Source organism: Ictidomys tridecemlineatus, chromosome 5 (assembly GCF_052094955.1).
Source record: "Ictidomys tridecemlineatus isolate mIctTri1 chromosome 5, mIctTri1.hap1, whole genome shotgun sequence".
NCBI classification, from domain to species: Eukaryota; Metazoa; Chordata; class Mammalia; order Rodentia; family Sciuridae; genus Ictidomys; species Ictidomys tridecemlineatus.
The window spans coordinates 9659597-9683295 of record NC_135481.1 but is presented as its reverse complement, the minus strand read 5'-3'; the positions used below and the strand labels follow the sequence as shown (position 1 = coordinate 9683295).

Genomic DNA, 23699 nt, shown 5'->3' with positions numbered 1-23699 from the left:
CAAAGATCAGCCAAAGCCTTCAGCCTCTATGTGATGGACCACACCATACTCCCACATTCCCCAGACATCAGGACCAGTGCTGTCTGAAAATGTCTTTTTATTTAAGCACAAAAATTTAGACAAAACATTTACATTTGTACACGGAGGAGAAAAACACCAGAAAGGAGTTTACAAAACCCTGGTCGCTGTCATTATCACTGAGTGGCTCTAGGCCTAAGTGGGCTGACAGTCTGGGGGGCTGCCTCAGGCGGGCTCCAGGACCCAAAGTCTGCAGACTGGCCAGCTTGCTAAGTTTCCACAGCCCACACACCAGATCCTGCAACCTCTGCAGGACAAGGTGCAGGCAGTGAACTCCCAGAGATGCATCACAGTAATACACCTCCTAAGAATCCCGAGTGATGGAAGATGACCTAGATTCTACTCTGGGTGTGGAAGGAACCCTGAAGGATTAGTTTGGAACCCTCAGAAAAATGGCTCATCTGTCCTGCCTGAAGGACACAGTTCTAGAACGATTCCCCCTCCCTCAAGAGTTTCACAAGATGGAAATGGTTATTGGTGGGGACAGGATTAAGGCTAAGGCAAATACCTGTCTTTTAGGAGAGAAGTCAGAACAAACAGGGCCATACAAACCACCAGAACATTCAAGACCCACTCTCCTAGCAGACTGCCAAAGGCTGGGTGGGACAACTTGGGACCAATGTCCTATCCCTCCTTATCTCAATCCCAACCAACTCCATTGCACATTCATAGTCTGAAAAGGACTCAGAGCCAGAGGGGACAAGGTGCTACACACACCAGGAAGGTTATGAATATATTTGTGAATAACATGAGGCAGGGAAGAGCCTGGGGCAACCAGCCAGAGGCTCTGGAAACCCAGAGACCATGCCAGAATGATCTGGGAAACAGACCTGTCCATATACCTAGACGGCAGCTCACCTAAAGTGGAACCCTTGGGAGGTTTATCCCAACCAGGTCAGGCAGGGCAGGACCGTGGGGGTCCCATGCTCGCTATGTAGAGCCCAATTTGGGCCAGGCCTTCTGGGGAAGGACTGTGGTCCCAGGACATGAGTTCCAGGATGCCAACAGAAAATTCCAGCTAGGGTAGGCCCAGGCCAGCTAATGATCCTCTGTGTGTGTGTCTGTGTGTGTGTGTGTGTGCAAGCGCGCGCGCACGCGTGTGTGCGTGCATACAGGAGGAAGACAGCTTCAGTCCCACTGCTTCCAGTGAGACAAAAGAATCCTACCAAACCACCACCAGAGAAGGAAAGATCTTTGTTATTTTTTTTCCCTTGTGTAAAAAAAACTTCCTGTCCCTCCCTCCCCATCCCTCAGGGGGAAGGGAGAGCTAGTTGCTGAGGAAGGAGGAAGAGTCACGACAAGGCCCCCCGCCCCGGGGTCAGTGCTGGGCACAACCACTGCATAAGGCACCCACGGAAAGTGCAGCTTAGAAGGCAGGAGAGAGAAGAGGCTGAGGCAGAGGGAGGAGAATCAGGAGGACTAATTCCCCTGGAAGGTTCCTCGGGCAGCAGATGAGGCCGCATTGCGGAAGGTTCTGTTGCTGAAGATGCCCTGGGAAAACTCCTCCTGGGCCTGCTGGAAGCTAGCTCCTGTCCGGCGGTAGAAGGAGTGCACCTGGGGAAAGAGGGTGGAGTGATAGGCCAACCAGAATTCTAGCTATACTCCCACAGGGACTTACCCCCAGGCACCCAACTCTGCCTAACTGCCCACTCAAGAGTCTTGGAGGCATGTGCTGTACACATCCATGTCCTAGAAGGCCCAACTACAGAGGTGAGGAACACCCCTTATGGCAAAGACCAGAGAGAGCACTTACTTCTTTGAGCTTGTTGAGGCCTGGCCCTCACTTACCCGCTGTAGGAGGAAGAGCGAGAGCCCAGCACATAGTGTAAAGAAGCCAGCCACCACCATCATGATGATGGACACGGCCAAGGACTCTTGCTGCAGTGTAGACAGGGCTGCAATCCAACCACTACAAAAGGAAGAGGGGGGCCAGAGGGGGCAAAGTGGGAGTGGGTCCCAGAAGTTCCATAAGGGTTTTTTTTCCAATTGGCTACTGTGTCCCAACTACCACCTGGACATCTCTATGCAATACAGTGAACGCTATGGGCCAGAGCCCTTAGTCTGAGAGAGGCCAGGCCTCTTTGAGGGCTGACCAGCTCATGCCACTCCAGGTTGGCCTCCTCTGGGGCCTCAGAAATGGATTCACATGGGGAATCTTCTAGCCATGTGAGGTCCAGAAAGATTATGTAGCAGCTGCCCCCTTTTCCTTGGGGGTAGGGTGCATGGAATGCCTGCTGCATTTATCCTGGCACCAAGTTTCTCATACTAGCTCAGGAATAGCCCCTTCTGTCTTTAGTCAGCCTTGTCACATCCCTGAGTTCCAGTATCGTCGTCTTTAAAAGGGATTATCTTCATAATCCCTGATTTAAAAACTTACTACAACTCTTCATGATTATAAGTTTGGCAATAGTTTCTTAGATATGACACCAAAAGAAAAAGATAAGTTGGACCTGATCAAAATTCAAAAATTTTAGAGTAGAGCTATAGCTCAATGGTTGAATACATGCTTATTAGCTTGTATGCGGCTCTGGGTTCAGTTCCCAGTAATAAACAAATAACTTTTGTGCATGAAAGGATTTTTTTTTTTTTTCCAGTACCAGGGATTGAACCCAGGGGCATTTTACCACTGAGCCACACCCCCAGCCCTTTTTATTTTTTGAGATAAGGTCTCACTAAACTGCTGAGGCTGGCTTCAAACTTGTGATCTTTCTGTTTCAGCCTCCCAAGTTGGGACTACAAGAATGTGCCAACATACCCAGCAAAAAGGACATTGAGAAATTAATGTAGAGAACAGAAAATAAAACTTATGAAAACATTATCTAGTAAAAGTCTAGTATTCAGAATATGTAAAGAACCCTTACAACTCAATAACAAAAAGCCCAGTTAGCAAAAGAATAGAACAGATATTTCTCCAAAGAAGATACACAAATGGCCAAGAAGCATAAAGTGTACTCAATATCATTAGGCATTCAGAAAACACAAATCAAAACAACTGTGAAATATATCTTTAGGGTGGTATAATAATTTAAATTAAAAAGAAAATAACAAGTATTGGTGAGAAAATGAAGAAAGTGGAACCCTCATGCACTGCTCAGTAGTTCAGGTACTGTGTGAAACACTTTAGAGGCTCCTCAAATAAGTTAAAGGTAGACTTAGATGAGTGTGGTGGCACATGCCTGTAATCCCAGTGACTTGAGACACTGAGGCAGGAGGATAGCAAGTTTGAGGCCAGCCTCAGCAATTTGGCAAGTCCTTGTCTCAAAATAAGAAATTAAAAGGGCTGGGGATGTAGCTCAGTGGTAAAGTGCCCCTAGGTTCAAGCTCTAGTACCACACAACAAAAGAAAGTACAATTACTATATAACTCACCAATTCTACTCCTAGAAAGATATACAAAGGGAAGATAAACATAGACTTGAGGCTAGGGGTATAGCTCAATGGTAGATGGCTGGCTTAGCATGCATGAGGTCCTAGGTTCAATCCCCAGCACCACACATACCCAGACATGCACAAAAGATGATCTTCAAATTAAATTCTGTATAAAAATGTTTACATCAAGCTGGGAGTGGTGGCACATACCTAAAATCCTGGTGGCTCAGGAGGCTGAGACAGGAGGATCACAAGTTCAAAGTCAGCCTCAGCAAAAGTGAGGTGCTAAGCAACTCAGTGAGACCTTGTCTCTAAATAAAATACAAAATAGGGCTGGGGAATGTGGCTCAGTGGTTGTTGAGTGACCCTGAATTCAATCCCTGGTAAACCCCCCAGAAAACGTTCTTAGCACTATTCACAATAGCTAAAAGAATTTTGAAATGAATGCAAATGATCATCAACTGATGAATAAATATAGTATATCCATGCAATGGAGAAATATTCAGTCATACAAAAGAACAGAGTACTAATACATACTAAAACATGACTGAATCTTGGAAACATTATGCTACATGAAGGGAGCCACACAAAAAGTTTAATGGTTGCCAGGGGTTCATGGAAGCAGAGAATGAGGAATGACTTCCCATGTGAAATGGCATTTTCTTCTGGGCTGATAAAATATTTCAACTAGGGGCTGGGGTTGTGGCTCAGCGGTAGAGCACTCGTCTTGCACATGCGGGAGGGACCCTGGGTTCGATCCTCAGCACCACATAAAAAATAAATGAGTGAAATAAAAAAAAAAAATTCAACTAAATGCCACAGAACTGTACATTCCTCAGTGGTTAAGGTGGTAAATACAATGGCAAATTCTGTTAAAGTATTTTACAACAAATAACAAGATGTGGTGAAACACAATTAGAAAATGGTCACAGAAGGGCTGTAGAAAGGCAATTGGAGGCTTCAGAGCACATCTAGTTGGAACCATGCAGAGCAGTGAGGGGCAAGGCCAGGGCCAGAGTGTGAATAACAGTTGTTATTGTCATTATCATCATTATTATTTTGGTTCTGGGGATTGAACCAGGGGCACTTTACCACTGGGCCACATCCTCAGTCCTTTTTATTTTTTGAGGTAAGGTTTCATTAAGTTGCTGAAGTTGTCCAGGCTGGCTTCAAACTTGCAATCCCCCTGCCTCAGCCTTGGAATATCTGGGATTACAGGTTTATGCCACCATGCTTGGCAAACAGCAGTTATCCTTTTTTTCTTTTCTTTTTTTTTTTTGTGGTGCTGGGGATTGAACCCAGGGCCTTGTACATACAAGGCAAGCACTCTACCAACTGAGCTATATCCCCAGCCCCCCATGACAGCCTTTCTATCAGGATCTTGCTTAGGGTAAAGAGTAATTGAATTAGTTCACAAAAAGAGAGCAGATTAGAAAGAGCTGGGTGAGAAGGAAGCACACTGGTGGGAGGACAGTGGGCACTGGCTCTGAGTGCCAGGGAAGCCAGACTTCTCCTCATGCTCTGGATTTGCCAGCTGTGCTGGAGGGAGGGGACCAAAATAGTGCCACTCTTCCAGGCTTGGGCTCTCAGCCAAGTGCCTGCCTGACCTTTCTGTACTGCTGTGGGAGGCCAACCTTATGGGTGACTGAGTTACACTCCCCAGCTGGGTGCTGAGGCCCTCAGTCACAGAAATGGGTGTGTCTTCCTACAACCCCATGGGTGAAGCTATATTCACCTATTCCTTTGTAATATAACCCCTTGCCCCGTTTAGGTTAGAATCTTCCATGGAAGTGCCTTGTGTGTGTCCCCTTCTCTTACTGTGCCCTTGGGTGTGGCCTACCCAGGTGTCAGTCAACCTGCTGACAGTGGACATAATGAAGACAGACTCAGTCCCCTGAAACCTGACCCCTTGCCTCATTTGAATAGCTTCTCAATAAAAGGGGTCAGTGCATGCTCTCGCGCTCTCTTTCTGCAGACCCTTAAGGTCAGAGGAGCCGTCACAGCAACCCCAAAGAAAAAGGTATTTGTGTCTCTTGTGTGGTTATTTCTTGCAGCCTAGTTAGTCCAGTTTAACTAGAGTGACCCCTGAGCCTTTTAGTCACGAGAACAGAAACCCGGCAATTTCCTTTCATACTGCCTCTGTGCACTGGGACAGAGAGGCAAATTATCAGTCCTAGCTTTTCCTCTAGAGACTAATTTTGAGTTGAGGACCAAGGTAGCCAGAAAACTCAAGTCAGCCAGGTGCTCAGGGAGGACAGCAGGAAGAAGCCTACACAGGGGAAGCTGGGCCCTGTCTCCTGAAGTTACAATGTCTCTGGACATTGCAGCTCAGTGTCTATATTATAAAGTCCAGGTCATCCCTCAGCCTCTGGGAGAAAGAGGCTATAATCCAACGCAGCGTACAGCCCTAAGGATTCAGGCTAAGTTCACCTATACTCACCACCTTAAGAATGGTGAGTAAGTAGCAGGAAACTTACTCAAGGCAGATCCAGAGGCAGGCCCATCCACCCCCTCCCACTGTGGTAGAATTGGGGTCATCCATGGAGTTCTCTGGGAGCTAGTAAACAGGGCAAGAGAGGCTGAGCCCTACATTCAAAGCCTACTTCCCACTGTGATGCCTCAGGTCTTACCTGGTCCCCAGGTTAGGCATGCCAATCAACTGGATAAAGTAGATCCCTATTTGACAAAAAAATACAAAGAAGAACACGAAGAAGCTGAAAGAGTTGTCGGACCTGTGGAGAGACAGAGAAATAAGAAGTCACGAGAGGGCTTGGGCCATTTCCTGAGCCTTCCTTACTTTGTATGACATCTATTTTAACTAGGGGCCAGGAAGCAGAATGGACAAGTAGCCAGGGCCCCAGGGAACCAGTCCCACTGTCCATAAGGACATAAGCACATGGATTCTACCAAAAAAATCAAGAAGGGTTGGCTTTTATTGCCTCCCTGATAAAATTATTCGCCCAAAGGATAATATAAAGAGCCTAACACTCCATCTCCTGCAGTACCTGCATTTCATAGCAGGCAATAAAAATCTAAGCAAAAGGCATAAATCTCTAATAGTATAACTGTAAGCCTGGGGTTGGGACACAGCTTAGTGATAGAGGCCTTGAGTTCAACACGACTACCACCACACCACAAAACCTGGAAAGACCTGGGTGGACAAAATGGACAAAAGACCTGGGGAATGGAGAGTAGGAATATCAGATAAGGCTCTTTATGGGTTGAGCATCTCCACCTCTGTACCCTGCAGTATTCAGGTCCTGCCTGAAGATGCATGGGATCATGCAGTTGGGCCTGACCCATTTCAGTTCTGAAAACATCAACCTGAAGGTACAATTCCAAAACCCTTAGGGGTCTATGAGATGTACCCATTCATGTTCACAGTATCTAACCTAGGCACTGGCACTCATCAGATACCCAAGAGTCAACGGGGTATACCAGTGAACATAAGAGAGAGGCCACCAAGAACATCCGCTTAACACTCTTAAGCACACTTAGAGACTCCAAGGGGAGTTCTCTGAGGACTCTTCTTCCTAGCAACTGAAATACCTCCCTGCCAGCAAGACTGGGTGCAGTGGGATGGCAGATGATGCTCCATATCCCTTGTCTAGATCTCCTTGCCTCATCTGTGGACAGGGCCTAGAGCAGAGTTCAGGTCCAACTGAAGAAAATGGCTCCTGTTTTTGTCTGCTCTGGCTCTGGGTGGCACTAGGAAACCAAATTTCCATAGCACTCTATTATACACTAAGGGGATGGGACCCCAGGCCTAGGGTCTGTCATCTACTACTGGGATGCCAACCTAACCCTCACTCTTTGCCACAGTCCCACTCACCTAAAGGCCTTATAGATGGGTCGGTACCAACAAAGGAAGGCACAGGGGGTGAAGATCACAAACCACAGGATCGAGAGGCCGAAGTCCACTCCCTTGGCGCTGTTGCCTGTGAACCAGGCTAGGCAGGCAAGCAGGTTCAGAAACAGAGTCACTGAATGCACTGGGCAAGGGGAGAGGAGAGAAACAAACTAAGCCAAGGCAGCTGAAAGCTCCCCAACAGGGCAAGCCATTCCCTAGGAGAGGAAGTGAGGTCCATGCTGTATGACAGCTACAAAAATAGTAAAGAATCTCAGTTCCCAAACCCTGGTTTTCAGGAACCTCAAAATTAAAGTTCCTGAGAGGTAACAGGACAGCCCAGGTCTCTGGGAAGTAGTCATGGGAAAGTGAAGTTCCAGGGCTGATCTTTGGGAAGTAACTTTTTCCCTGGCCCTAGTGGCCCACAAAAGAGCTACAGAATCTCTTTTCTCACCCACAGGAACCTAGGAGCCTGAGAGAGAGGCTTTCACCTAAAATGGGCTTTTTAGAGCAGTGAGCTTTACAGGGACTTGGAAGTCTCTATGTGCTAAGTGGTCTCGACTGACCCTCTCAAGAAGAGAGCACCCTGTGTAGGGAGGTCCCTACACAGCTAGGTATCAGGAAAGCTGAAGTCTGAAGAAAGTCTCAACATCAGAGAAGAATAAGCTAACCAAAAAGAGACCCACTGCACCCTTAAACTCTGAGGGCAGGAGTTGGACTCACACATCCAGAGATAGTACAGCATCTTGCATATCCGCTGGTAGTCAGCAGGGATCTCAGCGGAGAAATCCTGATAGAAGCAGGGCTTGACAGGGCACCATGAGGGCAGGGCTGGCCAGTTGTTCTCTCTCACTGTGTGGAAAGAGAAATGCACATGCTGGCCCAGTTTATAGGCAAACCAGAGTTTGCAGAGGACCTACCACAAGCAGGAGCATGAGTGGGATGGAAGATTGTAAACGTTCCCAAAGAGACACCTTTAAATAAGCTCACTCAAAGATAATGAAGCCCAAATGCACTGGGAAGTAGAGAGCTAAATGGTCTAAGTAATTATTTTTATTAATAACAAGCCCACAAGCAAGATAACTAGGGTCATCATCATGAGTAAGAAATTGTGGGACCACTGCCTGCTCCATGCTATCAAAGAATCAGAATTTCAGGCTGGGTGCATAGTGGCACACACTTCTAATCCTAGCTACTTGAGGGGCTGAGATAGGAGGATCACAAGTTTGAGGCCAGCCTCAGCAACTTAGTGAAGCCCTAAGCAACTTAATGAGACCCTGTCTCAAGATAAAAATTTTTAAAAAGGGCTAGGGATGTGGCTCAGTGTTGAAGTGCCTCTGGGTTCAATCCCCAGTACCAGAAAAACTAAATCAAAATTTTTAAAAAGGGGTAGGGTGGTAGCTATAGTAGAATGTCTTCCTAGAATGCATAAGACCCTGAGTTCAATTCCCACTACTGGGAAAAAGAAAAAGAATTTCAGAGCTGGAAAGGAGTGCAAAAATAATCTTCATCAAGTCTACACTGTAGGTCTCCAGACTTCCAACTTATTGCTCTCCCCTAGGACTGGTGCCCTTCTGAGAAGACCAAGAATTCCTTGAAGTTCTGCAGCTACCCCAGGAAGAAGGTGGCTCAGGATGAGTGCTGGGAGGGCAATCTGTGCAGGGCTGAGGACATTCCTGTACCAGGCAGGGTGGGCTGAGGCTCCAGCAGCCTCCCTTACCATGCAAGCTGGCCACAGTGTTCTGTAGCTCCCGCTCCTTGCGTTCCAGCTCAGCAGCTTTCCTGTCTAGTTCCTCCTGCTGCCGGAGCAGGCCTGCCTGGGCTGCAGCTGCCACAGCCTGAGAAAATGGGGTGGAGGGCAGCCAGACATTAGAGACAGAGGAATAGTGTCAGCTTGGGTAAGGCAGGCAAAGGCACCTTGTACCAAATAAGAAGATCAAGTAGGGAGTACCAGAGGAGGTACCAGCCCCACAGTGTCTTGAAAAACTGAGGACTGCCATAGAGAGGCCAAGGGGATCTATCCCCCATTGCCCCTACGCCACCCTCTGGCCACTAAGCTATTACTAGGGTTCTCCTTTCCCCTTATCCCTAATCTTGAGATAAGAAAAGAATCCCCCATGACACCCTCCTTATTCCCCAAACTGGAGTCTGCATTGAGTTCAGTTAAAGACCTTTGGGGTTATAGCAGAGGGAAGAAAACCCCACAAGAGACTAAATGAAGCCAGAAACTCATGCCTTACATGAAGAGCCTGGAGTGGGCATGTGAAGAGGAAATAGTGCAAAGCTTTCAGCAGTGAGTACAGAGAGGAGTCACTTGACGTCAGGGATAGAGCCCCAGGGATCTGTATTTAAACTCTCTACCATCCCTGCCCACCCGCAGGAGCTGCCTCCAGAAGCCCATCTCAATAGAGCTGATCACCTGAACTGTGACTGGACACTCCCCAGACAAGCCCTGAGGCACAGCCCTGCCTGGCTTTCACAGTGTACAGAGTCCATGCTTTATCTCCTCTGCAGGCTGAGCTGAGCATCTGAGCGAGGCAGCTCAGTGACTCTCTGGTGAGACTGAGCAGAATGGGGCCTAGAGCCCTGCTCCTGCAGGTTCCTGTCACTGTTTGGCCAGGTTCCTTCTACAGTCTTCTTTAGGGAGCAGGTCATCTCAGAGAATGACAAACTTAGCATACATTCACAACACACCTTTTACCAAAAGGAGTTCCCCAAAGAGCTAAGATTGCCTTTGGGAGGTGAACTTCAAGCACTGGAGGCAGAAGCAGGAGAACAGACCTCAGTACCACATTGATGGTATTAGTCTCCTTTCCCTTTTCCTGCCTTCATCTGAGCAGGGCCTGGATCCCTGCAGCTCACCACACTGCTGAAATAAAGTCATCCCTGCATGTAAGGCTTGCCTCACCTCCACAGGGTTCTAGGTCCAGCGTGGGCAGGGTAGATGCCCAGCCTCCCTCTTGGCATCTACACTGGGCCTACCTGAGAATACTATCTCCTCCTAGTAGCATCTGCCTCTCTGAGAGCTCACCCACTGCCAGGAATCGGGCAGGCAGGAACTTGCCAATCTGCCTAGGCAGAAGCTGTAACATACAATTCCACTGTGGGCCACACTCATGAGGCAGCAAGGAGCCTCAGGCAGGAGCCTGGGGATAGGGATGGAAGTTGACAGAGTGGAGTGTTGTGCATAAAGCAGACAAAATTCACCATATCTGGTGAAGGACAAGGGAAAATATGAAGAAAATCAGGAATAAATTAGGTTAAAATCAATAGAGATGGGCTGGGGGTGTAGGGCCAAGAGTGTAGTTTGGTAGTACAGTGTTTGCCTAGCATGACAAGGCCCTGGTTTTATCCTCAGCCCAGTTGGAGAGAGGGAGAGAGACAGATATAGAAATAGGGCCATAGAAAGATAGATAAAGATATTCTGGGCCCCAAGTAATAAAGAATAAGGCAAAGGCTTCAAGAGGACTTGGAATGGTAAAATGGAACAAATTCTTTCTCTGAATACACCAAGGACCACAGCCTGGTGAGTACTTCAGTTGGCAATTAGCCCCTACACTTGTAAGTGACCAGTTCCAAAGAATTTTGCAAGAAGACCCTTGAAGGGAAGCCAGTGATTAAGGTCCTCTGTTCCCCCTCAGCCTCAGGGCTCAGTCATGGATCTGCCCTCACTGCAGGAGAAGCCAATGGATTCTATGTCAACAGTACCTGGGGGCTTGGCTGTGTTGGTTCCACTGAGGGCTGGAGAACTGCTGGCTGTGAGGGTCCAGGGAGTTGTGTGACAGGAACCGTTGTGGCTGCATTTGTCTGTGTGGGACAGATCAAAGGGGGAAATAGGTAAGTTCTACTAGTGGAAAGCCCACAGGGTGAGGGGAACTCCTTCTGGGCTTGCTTTTGGCCTTCCTCTGCAGACTCTTGGCCAACAAGCCTCAAGTTCAGGGCAATATGATCCCTAACCCAGTAACCCCAGCCTTGCTGGACCCAGGAACCTTCACTAGTGCTCTGCCCTCCTCAGGGAGGGGCCCAGTTCATATATCCTAACAGGAGAATTGCAGAGAACCTTTGATGATGTCTCCTTACTCCCACCCTGAGTTCATATTAGGATTGTACCCTTGAGGACTACAGATTTTCAGAGCTGCTTCTTTCTCTGCCATAGTTCCTTGCCCCCAGAGATCTTGGCACCACCAAAGGATCCCAGGACTCAAGAGAACACGCACGCTCACCAACCTCTGAGAAGGGGTTGAACTCAGCGAGGCCACTCTGTGAGGCACTGGTCAGCTGTGTCACAGAGGGATCCTGTGAAGGTGAAAAAGAGGTATTAGATACAGGAGGAGATGAGAGTGCCCTGGCGAAAGGCCAGAGCAGGCAACTCCATGACACCTGGCTGTAGTGAGGATGATGATCCCTGCCTAGTGCCCTGAAAAACCTCTCCTGCAGGCTTCTGGGCCACCCTGCCACACTGTAGCTGTACCCCCTAGCCCTTTCTATAAATATTTCAGCTCAAATGACATCTCAGAAAAGATCCAGACCCAGCCTGAGGCCTAGAAGCAGCACCACACAGGTGCTCATCAGTGCCTTACAGATACAGGATGGTTCATAGAACTTGCCTCCCAGGAGTGGGCTTTTTTTTTTTTTTTTGGTGGGGGGAGTAGATGAGGTGGATGGGGTGGTGAAGGTGGAGGCTTACCTGTCATTTAGCCCCCTTCTGTGCTATTTTATCTATTATTCTATAGGAAGTATGTATTCCTCTTTAATTTTTTGTTTTTAATTTTGAAGCAGGGCTTCAGTAAGTTGCTAAGGCTAGCCTTGAACTTGCAATCCTTCTCCCTCAATTTCTCAAGTCATTATGATTACAGCATGCACCACCATGCCCAGCTCCTCTTATTTTTTAAAGGACAGTATAAGGTCTTAGAACAAAAACAAAGCTGTAGGCTGCCAGTGCTGATTTTATTAAATCAGGCATACTTGCTAGGAGTAGAGATATGAAGGGCTCATTCAGATGAAAAGCCAAGAAAACCTTTTGTTCTGGTTTTTGGGAGGATTCTTTTCAAAAAGTACAATGTCCTCAGAATACAACCTTGTCCCAAGTTTCTAATCCTCTCTTTCCTGTCTGGCCCCTGGCTCAAGATTCCTGTCCTTCTCTTCACCCAAGCAACACCCCTGGTAGCATGACACAGTCTGTTTTCACCCTGACCCTACATCTTCCCCGCTTCCTGGTCACAAGTGCAGGGTTCGGGTCCTATTCCACGGCCATGCAGAGGCTCTGGGAAAATTAGCCATAAGGGGTGCGAGGCTATCACCAGCCCTGAATCTCTGCATCCCACTCCCAGCCCCTTGCTACTCGACCACAGGCTCCTGTCTTTCAGGCTCAGTCTTGCCTCCACCAGAAAAGCACTACTGGAAACTTCCATAGACCCAACTCTTCAACATAATGTAAAAGTGTTGGGGCTCAGTATCTGTTCTCCTTTCAAACTCAGACCCTCAGAGAACAACTCCTTCCATTTATAGGAGTTGTTTATAGATATGGAAAAAGTGACACTCACATGATGAAGTAACTTGTCCTGGGATTCAAAGCAGGAGCTAATTCCCTATTCTGAACATTTACAGAGATGAAGATGAGGGTCAGTCTGAACATGTTCCCTGGTTTTGTTTGTTTGTTTTGTTAACTAATTCTTATCTTCCCACCCATGCTGCCAGCAACTAGAAGTTGAGACTGTGTGACCACCCCCAGGGCCCAGCCTAGAGCTTTAGTCCCTGGACAGGCCTCATCCCAGGCAGTCCCACTGCCCTCCAACCTCCTCTGAAATAGACACTGTGACCATGACCCTTCTGCTGGATACAACCTCTTATCTAGTGGCTCCTGTGACTTGAATAAAGTGACAAGATGAGGTTTAGGAGGCCACATGGAGCTGGAGGAATTGGTTCTGAGGTTATTTTTTAGCTGACTAACTAGTAGCAATTTTCTTTCAGAATTAACAGACTTCTTGCAAGGAAGATGTAGGGCTCAGTATCTGTTTCCCTTTCAGACTCAACCCAGAGTGGACTGAGCTGAAGTCACTGAAATCAGACCCACCAAGGAACTGGTTAATTGAGTCTGAATCACCATAGGACAGAGGAACAGAGGGGCAGCCCTGGTAGTGGTTTCAGGTGCTGGCACATATATATCTGGCCAAGGTGTACATGTTTAAAAGACAACCTCCAGACCCATGTTGAGATGCCAATGGCAGTCCAGTAGGGGATGTTGGGATAGGATAAAGATGAAGGGAGTGACTACTCATCCATATGGATCTCCCTTCCTTTTTCTAAAATCTTAAAGGCTTGGCCCTTAGGTCCTCACCAGGCTCATCATAAACAAATTTTGTCTCCACTAACAGGCTGGTAATGCTGTGCAGCCAAGTGCATCTAGGACTAGTTTATCCTTTTTGCTTCCCGGGGCCTGGTGAAGGAGCCAAGGCAGAACAGCAACTCAGTAAAGATTTGAGGAAAAAAATGCCTCCACTTTTTCCAGGAGGCAGATCTAGTAGATATCAGAGGCCCCAAAGGTCAGAGGCAACTTGCCTGGGAAGAGAAGCCTAAAACACTCTGTAAGACACATGGGTACTTTCCATCTGAGGAGACCTGGGCTCCCCCTGAGAGCTGTGGGTAGCTTCAAGAGAATCTGAGGTCTGGTGAGAAAGGGAGGGAAGTGGAGGAATTGTGAGAGGAAGCTGACATTTACTGTGTCTATTATGTGCCAGGTTCACGATATATAACCATGTTACTGTGAAATTCTAGTCATTTCAGAACTGGCCACTGTGTCAAGCCATCAGAAAAGAAGGTTCTGCCAGCCTCTTTCAACCTGGTTCTTTGAGAGACTTATGCCCCATAAGGAATCCTCTATGTATAGTGACTTGATTTCTCTCCTGTGCATCTAGAATGCACATGTTATATCCATTCTGGAAAGAAATGAGAAAAGTCACTCAAGTCAGCTTCTGTGTTCTATGGCTCAGCTGAGGGACTCTCGCTAAGAAAGTCTGCCATATATCTCCTCATTTAACTCCTCATGACAACTCTATGAGGGAGGAGTATTCCTATTTTGCAGCTGGAAAAGCTCAAGCCCAGAGATGGAAAGCAGTTCATTTAAGATCTCAGGGGCAGCTGCACCAGATTCTGAACCCAAGTCTATCTGTTTCTAGGGACATGAGACAATACTTCTGAAGAGAGCAAGGGTTCCTCAGGCCTGACACAGCACTTGGCAAATGGAAGGTGTTTTATCACTGTGTGGCTGAATGAATGAACCCCACTCCAGAAGAACATGGACAAGGGCTTCTGCTTTGTTTCCTTACTGGACTTCAAAGAGCTGATTCTTGGGAAACATACTTGGTAAGACACACGCAGAGAGTCTTTCAAGGAAGGGTCACACTTGACCAGCCCCATTAGCTTTCACCCTGAGTTATAAATAGGAAGCCAACAGCATCAACTTTCTTTCCTGCTCACTGAGTACCAATTAGTTCTTAAGTGGGTCAAGTGGTAATTTAAAAGGATGGTGAGGACTAAGTTTCACCTATAAAAGAGAAGCAACCTGGGACAGGGGTTGTGGCTCAGCAGTAGAGCACTCACCTACCATGGGCAAGGCCCTGGGCTCAATCCTCAGCACCACATAAAAATAAATAAATTAATTAAAGATATTGTATCCAATTACAACTAAAAAAATAAATATTAAAAAAAAGAGAGAGCAGCAGTCTAAAACCCCCTCAGCCACTCAGACTGGCTAATACCCTTTACTGAACTTATAACAAGGAAAAACTCCTACACTCAGTTCTTTTTAATCAGCAAAGAGTGACAGTGTAAGAAACACACCAGGACAATCAAGACACAACACCTACCCTTCTAGAGTCCACAGTCTGATAGATGAAACAAGTGGACACACCTCATGAATGTGCTAGGGACCAAAGTGAGATGCAGAGTAACGCCAGGAGGGAGGATAGACACCTCAGACGGCTGAGAAAGGTGGGATTCCCAGAAGAAGGAGAAAAGGCAAGCAAAGGCCTGGGAAGGCAGGCCTCCACCTGGGCTGAGGAGCATTTCCACACAGTTGAGATGGAGGACACTAGAAGAAGAGGGAAGGAGGGGCTCTGCTCCTGAGGGTCATGAAACACTTGTTTTCCTTGGTTTGCAAATCTCCTTCCATTCATTTCACAGGTTCTATGTGGGCCTGAGCCCACTTACTTTTCCCCGTTTTCCCACGTTACACTCTCCCCAAGCGCCCAGTATGAGGCTGATTTCAAATAAACACAATTTGGAGCTGGGATGTGGCTCAAGTGGTAGCGCGCTCCCCTGGCATGGGCGTGGCCCGGGTTGTATCCTCAGCACCACATACAAACAAAGATGTTGTCTCTGCCGAAAACTAAAATGTAAATAAAATATTTAAAAAAAATAAACACAGGGCTGGGGATGTGGCTCAAGCGGTAGCACGCTGGTCTGGCATGTGTGCGGCCCGGGTTCGATCCTCAGCACCACACACAAACAAAGATGTTGTGTCCGCCGAGAACTAAAAAATAAATATTAAAAAATTCTGTCTCTCTCTCTCTCTCTTTCTCTCTCTCTCTCTTAAAAAAAAAAACTTTAAAAGAAAAAAAGAAAAATGAAGATGTGAATTTGGTGTCAACGTACCTTATATATAATCAGAGATATGATAAATCATTGTATAATGGTGTATGAAGAATTGTAATGCAAAATAAATTTTAAAAAAATAAACACAATTAAGAAATATCTCACAGATTTAAAAACTCAGTCTTTCCTTCTAGGAGGCAGAGTCACCAACCTTGGTGAAGTCCTACTTGCTTGAGATGAGGCTTAGTGTCACAGAATAAGAAAGTGTCACAGAATGATAAAAATTGTCCCCAGTGGAGTTGGCTGGGTCCTGGGCACAAAGAGCCACAAGTACTCTTTCAAGCTCTCTCACCAGGAACCTGAGAATCTATCTAAGGAAATATGACAAAAACATGTAAACAAACAAACAAACAAAAAAACCCTTGTACTTACAGAAATGTTCATTGCACCAGGATTCACAAAAGGAGGAAAAAAAAGACAAATATCTAATGACACAAAGCACAAGTGTGTTTTGGTGCACATCCCCTCGAAGGCCTGAACAGCCAGAAAAAATCACAGCTATGCAGACAGCATAACGATACAGAAAAGGCTCTGTTATATAAATGCTAAAATACAGTTTTTCAAAATAATCATATGAAAAAGATTGGCAGGAATACACATCAAAATAACAATGGCTGCAAAAGACTGGTAGAAATATGGATGCCTTTATTTCAGTTTTCTAAATTTTCTATAATGTGATCATGTTATTTTTACCTTAAAAACACAAACACAATGGTGGTGGGGGGGGGTGCATGCCTATAATTCCAGTGATTCAGGAGGCTGAGGCAGGAGGATAGCAAGTTCAAGGCCAGCCTCAGTACTTAGCAAGGTCCTAAGCAACTTAGTGAGACTCTGTCTCAAAATAAAAAAGGGCTGGGCCAGGTGTGGTGGCACAAACCTGTAATCCCAATGGCTTGGGAAGCTGAGACAGGAGGATAAAGAGTTCAAAGCCAGCTTCAGCAAAAGCGAGGTGCTTAGCAACTCAGTGAGATCCTTTCTCAACATAAATTACATTTAAAAAAGGGCTGGGGATATGGCTCAGGGGTCAAGTGCCCCTGAGTTCAATCTCCAGTACCAAAAAAGAAAAAAAAAAAAAAAAAAAAGGAGGGTGGTTGCTGGAATGTAGCTTAGTGTTGATAGAGTAACCCTGGGTTCAATCCCACCCCATCACACACACTGGGCTGATGCTGGCTCAGAGACTCCAGAGGCTGAGGCAGGAAGATCCCCAAGTTCAAGCCTCAGCAAATTAGGAAGACCTTATCTCATAATTTAAGAAGGGCTGGGGAAGCATCTCAGTGGTAGAGTGCTCCTGAGTTCAATACCCAGCACCACCAAAAAAAAAAAAAAAAGAGCTTGCAAATGTTCAGGAAATAGGAGGTGGTTATGGAGGCTGTGGAGAGGGGTATGTGGAGAGAAGCCAGGAGTATCAGGAAACCAGACTCACAAGGGCAAGGCCAGGGTGAAAGAGTTTGGACTTGACCTTATAGGCAATAGGTAACAACCAGAGATGTGTGAGCAGGGTATGCCATGATCTGGCAGCAGTGAGGAACGTGAATATGCCGGAAGGATGATGGCTGGAGCTCTGGCTGGAACAAGACAATCAACATGGGAGACACTGAGGACTGAACTAAGAAGTGGCAGCTAGGGATGGAGAAAGAAGGAAGAACTCCAGAGACCTTCTCAGGTTGATGCCACAGTTTGGCAACTCTAGGTTGGTGGGGAAATGGAAGGACTGCAGAGCAAGAAGGGAAGGGAAAGGAAGGAGTTAGGAACTGGGGGTTGCTAGCTTGGGTGACTAGAGAACACTGCCACCATTAACTAAGATAATGATGACAGGAAAGGAAAAACAGGTTTTTCAGGCTGGGTGTGGTAGGTAGGGAGGGGATTTAAGAAGATTCTAAATCGGGTTAGAGACACCTATGGATTATATCTGGTTGAAATAGCCGGAAAGGTCCAATTGGGAGCTGTAAAATACTAGTTAGAAGTTCAAGATAGAGAGTTTGAGATCAGGATCTAGGATCACTGGTGTGTGAATGCTATTCTGAGGTCATGGTAAGTGAAGGTAGAGAGAACAGGGTCAAAGACAGAATACCAGGGTATTCCTGTATGGCTTTGTCCTTCCTCCCAAGATTCCTCACAGTTCCTCTTGCACACTGACATCATCCTACTCATGCTGTGCTGTCCTATCAGTGAGTATTCTTAGTTCTGCTGGATTAGAAGCTCTATCTGACCAATGACCACATGCCCATTTACCTTGCTCTCCTGCACTGGTCTGCATAGCAGCAGGGCCTCAATGACCTGCACAAATGTGTCAGCATCTCAAAGGGGCACTTACTGGCTGAGTCACACCTTGCAAATGTGCACAGCCCTATTCTCTGAATGAATGGCAAGTACCCTTCGTTTGTCCTGGTTAAATATTACCATTCTCTGAACATAGGATTATCCTACACATAGTGGCTCCAGAGAAAATTTAACAGAAGTAGAGTCTAAATTCACTTGAATCTCCAGCCAAATTCTAACAAGCCTGGCTCCAGGTGCAAACCATAAAGGCAAGAATATTCCCATCTGGGCAGCTTTCTGGAGTTAGCCCTAAGATATAAAAACCTTGACACTCTCAAATTTCTTAAGACAATGATCCTGTTCCATAGGACAGTTGTACCAGGTCCACTTCATGATTCTAAGAATTCCCAAAGTAACAGTTAAAACTGGAGCCAACCCTCTCTGGGAAGTGGCAAAGTCCTCATGTCTATGCAGAGAACTTCATGTAACTTTCTTCACACCCAAATCACTTTTCTGCCACCACTTTCTCCTCCCACAGGAGAAAAATGTTTCAAATCCTTGAGAAGCAATCACAGCATTGAGATTATCTTTTAACTGCAAGGAGGCAATGTGTGAAAGTGAGATTGTGATTTGGCAACTCTGAACACTGAAAGGCTTCCTCTGTTCAGCATCACCACCTCTTCTACTCCCCCTCTTGAGATCACTGTTCTCTGTCTGGGAAAATCTGGCAAAAGGACCAACTAAGAAAGCAGCTCTGGCATTTGCCTGGGTGGTCTGACTTTTACCAACTATGAAAAATAAAATGTACAGTACAGTGCATCCCTTTAGTTTTCCACTTCTTCAATACCTGACAAGACTTAGTGAGAAACTTTACTTTGGGGGCAGACACCCTAGAGTCTTTCCACAGCAGGAACCCAAATACCCAGAAGTACCAAGCAGATATGCCATAATTAACAGAGGCATTAGGGGTGTGCCAGTGGAGGTTGTGAAATGGTCAACACTTGGCTTGCAGTTTTCTGCTTCCTCCTAGGAGTTTGGTAAGCCTCTGCTGCACTCTTGTGACTTTCCACACATAGTTTTTACTTTGCAGGAAGTTTTCTAATAATCCCAACTATAACCACACTTAAGGAAGGGGTCATAAAAGCCCATGCCCACATCTTGGGGTGTGAATAGGGGCTTGATAAAAAACTTGGATGAGGGAGTCAATAATGCACTGGGAGTTTCACTGGCTTTCACAAGAGTAAGAAACGAGGTTCCAGTTGAATAACTTGAGAAATGCTGGGTCAAATAAAGTCTCAGATTTCTTTATTTTATGATTTCTCAACAAACTAATAAGACTTGTTACCTTCAAGAAAGATGGAATAGGCTGGGTGCGATGGCACATGCCTGTAATCCCAGTAACTTGGGAGGCTGAGGCAGGAGGAACACAAGTTCAAGGCCAGCTTCAGCAACTTAGCAAAGCCCTAAATAGCTTAGTGAAACCCTGTCTCAAATAAAAAATAAAAATAAAAAGGTCTTTGGGGATGTGGCTCAGTGATTAAGTGTCCTGGGTTAAATCTCCAGTACCAGGAAAAAAAAAAAAAGGAATACATAGGGATTCCCAAACCTATCTGACCACCTTTCAAAACTACCATTACCCAAAACATATACTGGTTTAAACTACTACCTTAAAAAAGCACAATAAGGGGGCTGGGGTTGTGGCTCAATGGTGAAACATTTGCCTGGTATGTGTGAGGCACTGGGTTTGATTCTCAGCACCACATATAAATAAATGAATAAAATAAAGGTCCATCAACAACTAAAAACTACATCTTTTTTTCTTAAAAAAAAGGACACACTAAGGGTTGAGCTCAGCAGCAGAGTATATGCTTAACAAACTGACAATTCTGGATTCAATTCTGTGTGTGTGTGTGTGTGTGTGTGTGTTGTGCGTGCATGCGTGCCCTAGCACATAAAACCCACATAATAAATCTGTATTATTTCATCCCTCTCACTCTGAGGGTTGGGGAGAGCTTAGCTAATAATAATTGGCTATTTTCACCACTACCAGTACTCCAATTTCTAGAATGGTGATAATAGTAATGATGTTACACTCTTACCTTAGCTAGCCTAAAATAACCTCAAAATAGTTTAATGTCTAAGATTCAAAAACCTTTAAAACAACCAGGTGTAGTGGTTCACACCTATAATCCCAAGGACTGAGGCAAGAGGATTGCAGGTTCTAAGCCAGCCTCAGCAACTCAGCAAGGTTGTAAGCAACCTAGGAAGACCCTATTTCAAAATAAAAAATAAAAATGGCTGTGGCTGGGGATAAGTGGGTAAACACCCTTGGGATCAATCCCTGGTATAAAGAAAACAAAAAACTTTTAAAATAGTACTGTCCTCAGAATGAAGCCCAGGTCTAAGCCTCTTCCCATCACTAATTTACTGGTGACTCTGGCATGTTTTAGTTTCCACATCATGAAACTGAAAAGGTTAAAACAAATTTCTAATCTTGTTCCCATTTCTAGCAGTTAACCATGGACTCTGAACACTAAGTATATTTTTGCAATCCTCCATTATATGACAAGACAGGGAAAAAAAAAAAACTGTTCTGGAGGCTGACTAGGTGTGACAGTTTCTGAGTCTATCGACTATCCACCTGCTCTTTCCTGAGCTCTGTGCCAACACCTTAAGTAAATGAAGCTGGGTTCACACCCAGTCTCCCAAGGGCTGCACCCTTCCAATGTCCCAGCCTTGGCAGTCAGGGAAGCAGACAATTTCATCTTAAGGAAAGAGAGGGAAGCTGTGACCACAAGGAGGACACTGGGGGCCACATATCCAAAGCTGGTTATTTATTTATTTATTTTTGATACCAGGGATTGAACCCAGGGGTGCTTACCCACTGAGCTACATCCCCAGCTCTTTTTATTTTGAGACAGAGTCTTACTAAGTTGCTGAGACTGGTTCTGAACTTGCAATCTTCCTGCCTCAGCCTCCCAGCCCCTGGGATTATAGGCATTCACCATCATACCCAGCTCCAAAGCACTTTCTCTCTACACAACTGCAAGCCACAAATTAGGCACACACCTATAATCCCGTCCACCCAGAAGATCCTGTTTCAGAAACAAAACAAACACAAAAAGATGGGGATGTAGCTCAGTGGTAAAAGGCCCCTGGGTTCAATTCCCAATGCTAAAAACTAAAATCAGCATAGGATGAGGGGGAGCAGTACTACAGCCAGCCAGTTTTCTTCTTCTCATACAAGGTTCCCTACCAGATGTTGCTGGTTTATATGCTAACAGCTGCTTCCTGTCCTGCTATATCCGGGGGCTGTCTGATGGGCAGACTATCTTGCTTGAATGCAGAAGTTATTTCTCTCACAGTTTGCACAATCATTTCTGGGACCAGAGATGTGGTTTAAGACTTTCAAGGAGCTATTAATAAAGGTCAAAATAATCCTGCTACTGCTAACAGTGAAGAAAAGCTCTCTGCTTCTTTGGATGGCCAACTGCTTCTGATGTCAGCAGAAACTGTGATCCTGACAGGACAACCCCCCACCCCATAAAAAAAAAAAAAAACAAAACCACCCATTTAAAAAGCTACTGGAACCTTCCTGGTATTATGCAGCAGTTTTATAATTAAAGCAAAACTGTTACAATTGGCATTGACAGGAAAAAATGCAAATGTTCTTTCCTTACCCAACTAATAAAGATGACTTATATAAGAGACACGGTCTCTGCAAGAGATCTGTCAAGAAGCATTAAGCTACGAGGAATGTTCAGAATTCTCCAATGTTATAAGGAACAAGCTACCAAAATATGCCTTGAGGGTTTCCATCGGCTAAAAGTCACCTTGAAACCATGAAAGAATCATAAAATTTTCACTTTCCTGATAATATATAATCATTTAGTTCAAGTCTCTTTTGCTCTGACTTTTGAAGAGATTCAAGGTGGGAAAACTCATGCTGTGGTTCACAGGAAGGACCCCTCCAAGGATTTCCCTGATAACTGCAGGAAACTTTGAAGCTGCCAATGACCAAAATAAAGTACAAACAGGATGAATTAACGTGCCTAGTGACAACCTGACAGAGCAGAAACATCTGTGCTCATAAATCACTAGTCAGCACAAGTTGGCTTCTTTAAAACTGTTCAGACACAAAAGAGGCACAGGTGCCATGCAGCTAATAGGAGTTCCTGCGTTTCACTGGCAAAAGAACATCCTTGTGCTTTGCTCAAAAGCAGGAAGGTTTCAGCTTTAGATAGGAAGACTGTTTCTTTCTTGAGTGTTTGTTCCAAAGGTCAGGCCCAGTTCATAGGACAGTCTCAATTACCCTGTCCTACACTTAGGTCCATCAGAACAACATTCTTTTGCTTCAAGACTCTTCCTGGGCTCTCCTATCCTCTAAAACCCACCCCAAACTAGACCCACAACCAAGGTGTGGAAATTATTAAGGCTATTTTTAAATTGAGAGGCATTGGAAATGGCTTCAAATGTCACAAAACTTGAGCTATCTACCTACCCTCTCCTATTATTTTTTTTCCTAATAAACCTCAGGGACTCTCCTATACTTTACATGCTAGTTTAGCTGCTGGTGGTAGGGGTGGAGAGTGCTTTGGTTTTCTCACATTTCTCCATCACCGTAGGCTTCTAAGTTCCTCATCATGTTGCTGTCACCTCCCGAGGTGACTCAAGACAGGTGTCTTTTCAAGACTGCAGAAATGTAATAGTCATATTATGCTACCCTCCCTGACACTAAGGGACCTCCCCAAGGGTCCGACTGCCTGCTCCAGTACCCTTCTCCACAGTGAAGGGCCAAATCAGAAGGACTACGTCCCCAGGTGCTTGAAGATCCCACCTCTACCCAAGCTGCAGCGCCCCGCCCCCTTCGCAGTTCCACCTGCTGCTAGTCCCGCCCCCAGACGCTATGATAGGTCTTCCCTCAGAGCTCGCTCTCCCATTGGACAAATAGCCCGTCCCTCCTACGCCACGTCTCTCGGCTCTGGCGAAAAAAGGCCGGGGCGGCGGCCCTTGGTTCTAAATAGATCTGTAAGTTGGGGGTCCTACCTGGAAGGGGTTTACGTCCACTGGGTCCGCAAATGGGTTGGTGTCGAAGGCCGACATGGCGGTCGGGGGCCAGCGGGCAAGCTCCGCGAGCGCTGCTGCCTCCGGGCACCCAGACCCAGCGGCGCTCTGTCTAGATCCTCCACTTCCGGGAGCGAGGCAACCGTTCTAGCGCAGGCGCAGCGCCCGCCTAGGGGGCGTGTCCCTGTAACGTCACAGAGGCCCACTCCGCCTCCTGCCCAGCCCACTTGAGAACTCTGGGTGGGCTTTCTGTTTCCATCCACGTTTTCGCTGTGTAGATTCTTCCAGGGTTGGGGTAGCACAGGAGAAGTAGGACCCAGGGGCCGGATCCGAGTCTCAGTCTGATAACTTCCAACTTTGAGTTTCCAAAGTAAACTCTCAAAAGTGGGACAGGACTTTCCCTAGAGTGCAAATTTGGAAATTCTACATAG

The 23699-nt window shown here is 46.1% G+C and overlaps 1 protein-coding gene across 1 annotated transcript; it reads right to left on the bottom strand.

Moving 5' to 3' along the window:
• Positions 1-80: 80 nt before the first annotated feature.
• Scamp2 (secretory carrier membrane protein 2) lies at positions 81-23423 on the bottom strand. The gene is made up of 9 exons (XM_005316805.4): positions 23251-23423; positions 11521-11589; positions 11002-11100; positions 9014-9131; positions 8017-8145; positions 7279-7438; positions 6077-6178; positions 1867-1987; positions 81-1632 (listed from the first exon to the last, which is right to left on the bottom strand). The coding sequence occupies exons 1-9, from the start codon at positions 23305-23307 to the stop codon at positions 1498-1500; spliced, it is 990 nt and encodes a 329-aa protein (XP_005316862.1). The 5' UTR covers positions 23308-23423; the 3' UTR covers positions 81-1497.
• Positions 23424-23699: the final 276 nt, after the last annotated feature.

Excerpts from the sequence above, each read along its gene's own strand:
- Scamp2 (XM_005316805.4), bottom strand. The coding sequence starts at position 23,307 with ATGTCGGCCTTCGACACCAACCCATTTGCGGACCCAGTGGACGTAAAC. Across the intron at positions 11,101-11,520 it reads AGTTCAACCCCTTCTCAGAG|ACAAATGCAGCCACAACGGT; the intron begins GTTGGTGAGCGT and ends TGTCCCACACAG. Across the intron at positions 7,439-8,016 it reads GCTGTACTATCTCTGGATGT|TGCATTCAGTGACTCTGTTT; the intron begins GTGAGTCCAACT and ends CCCCTTGCCCAG.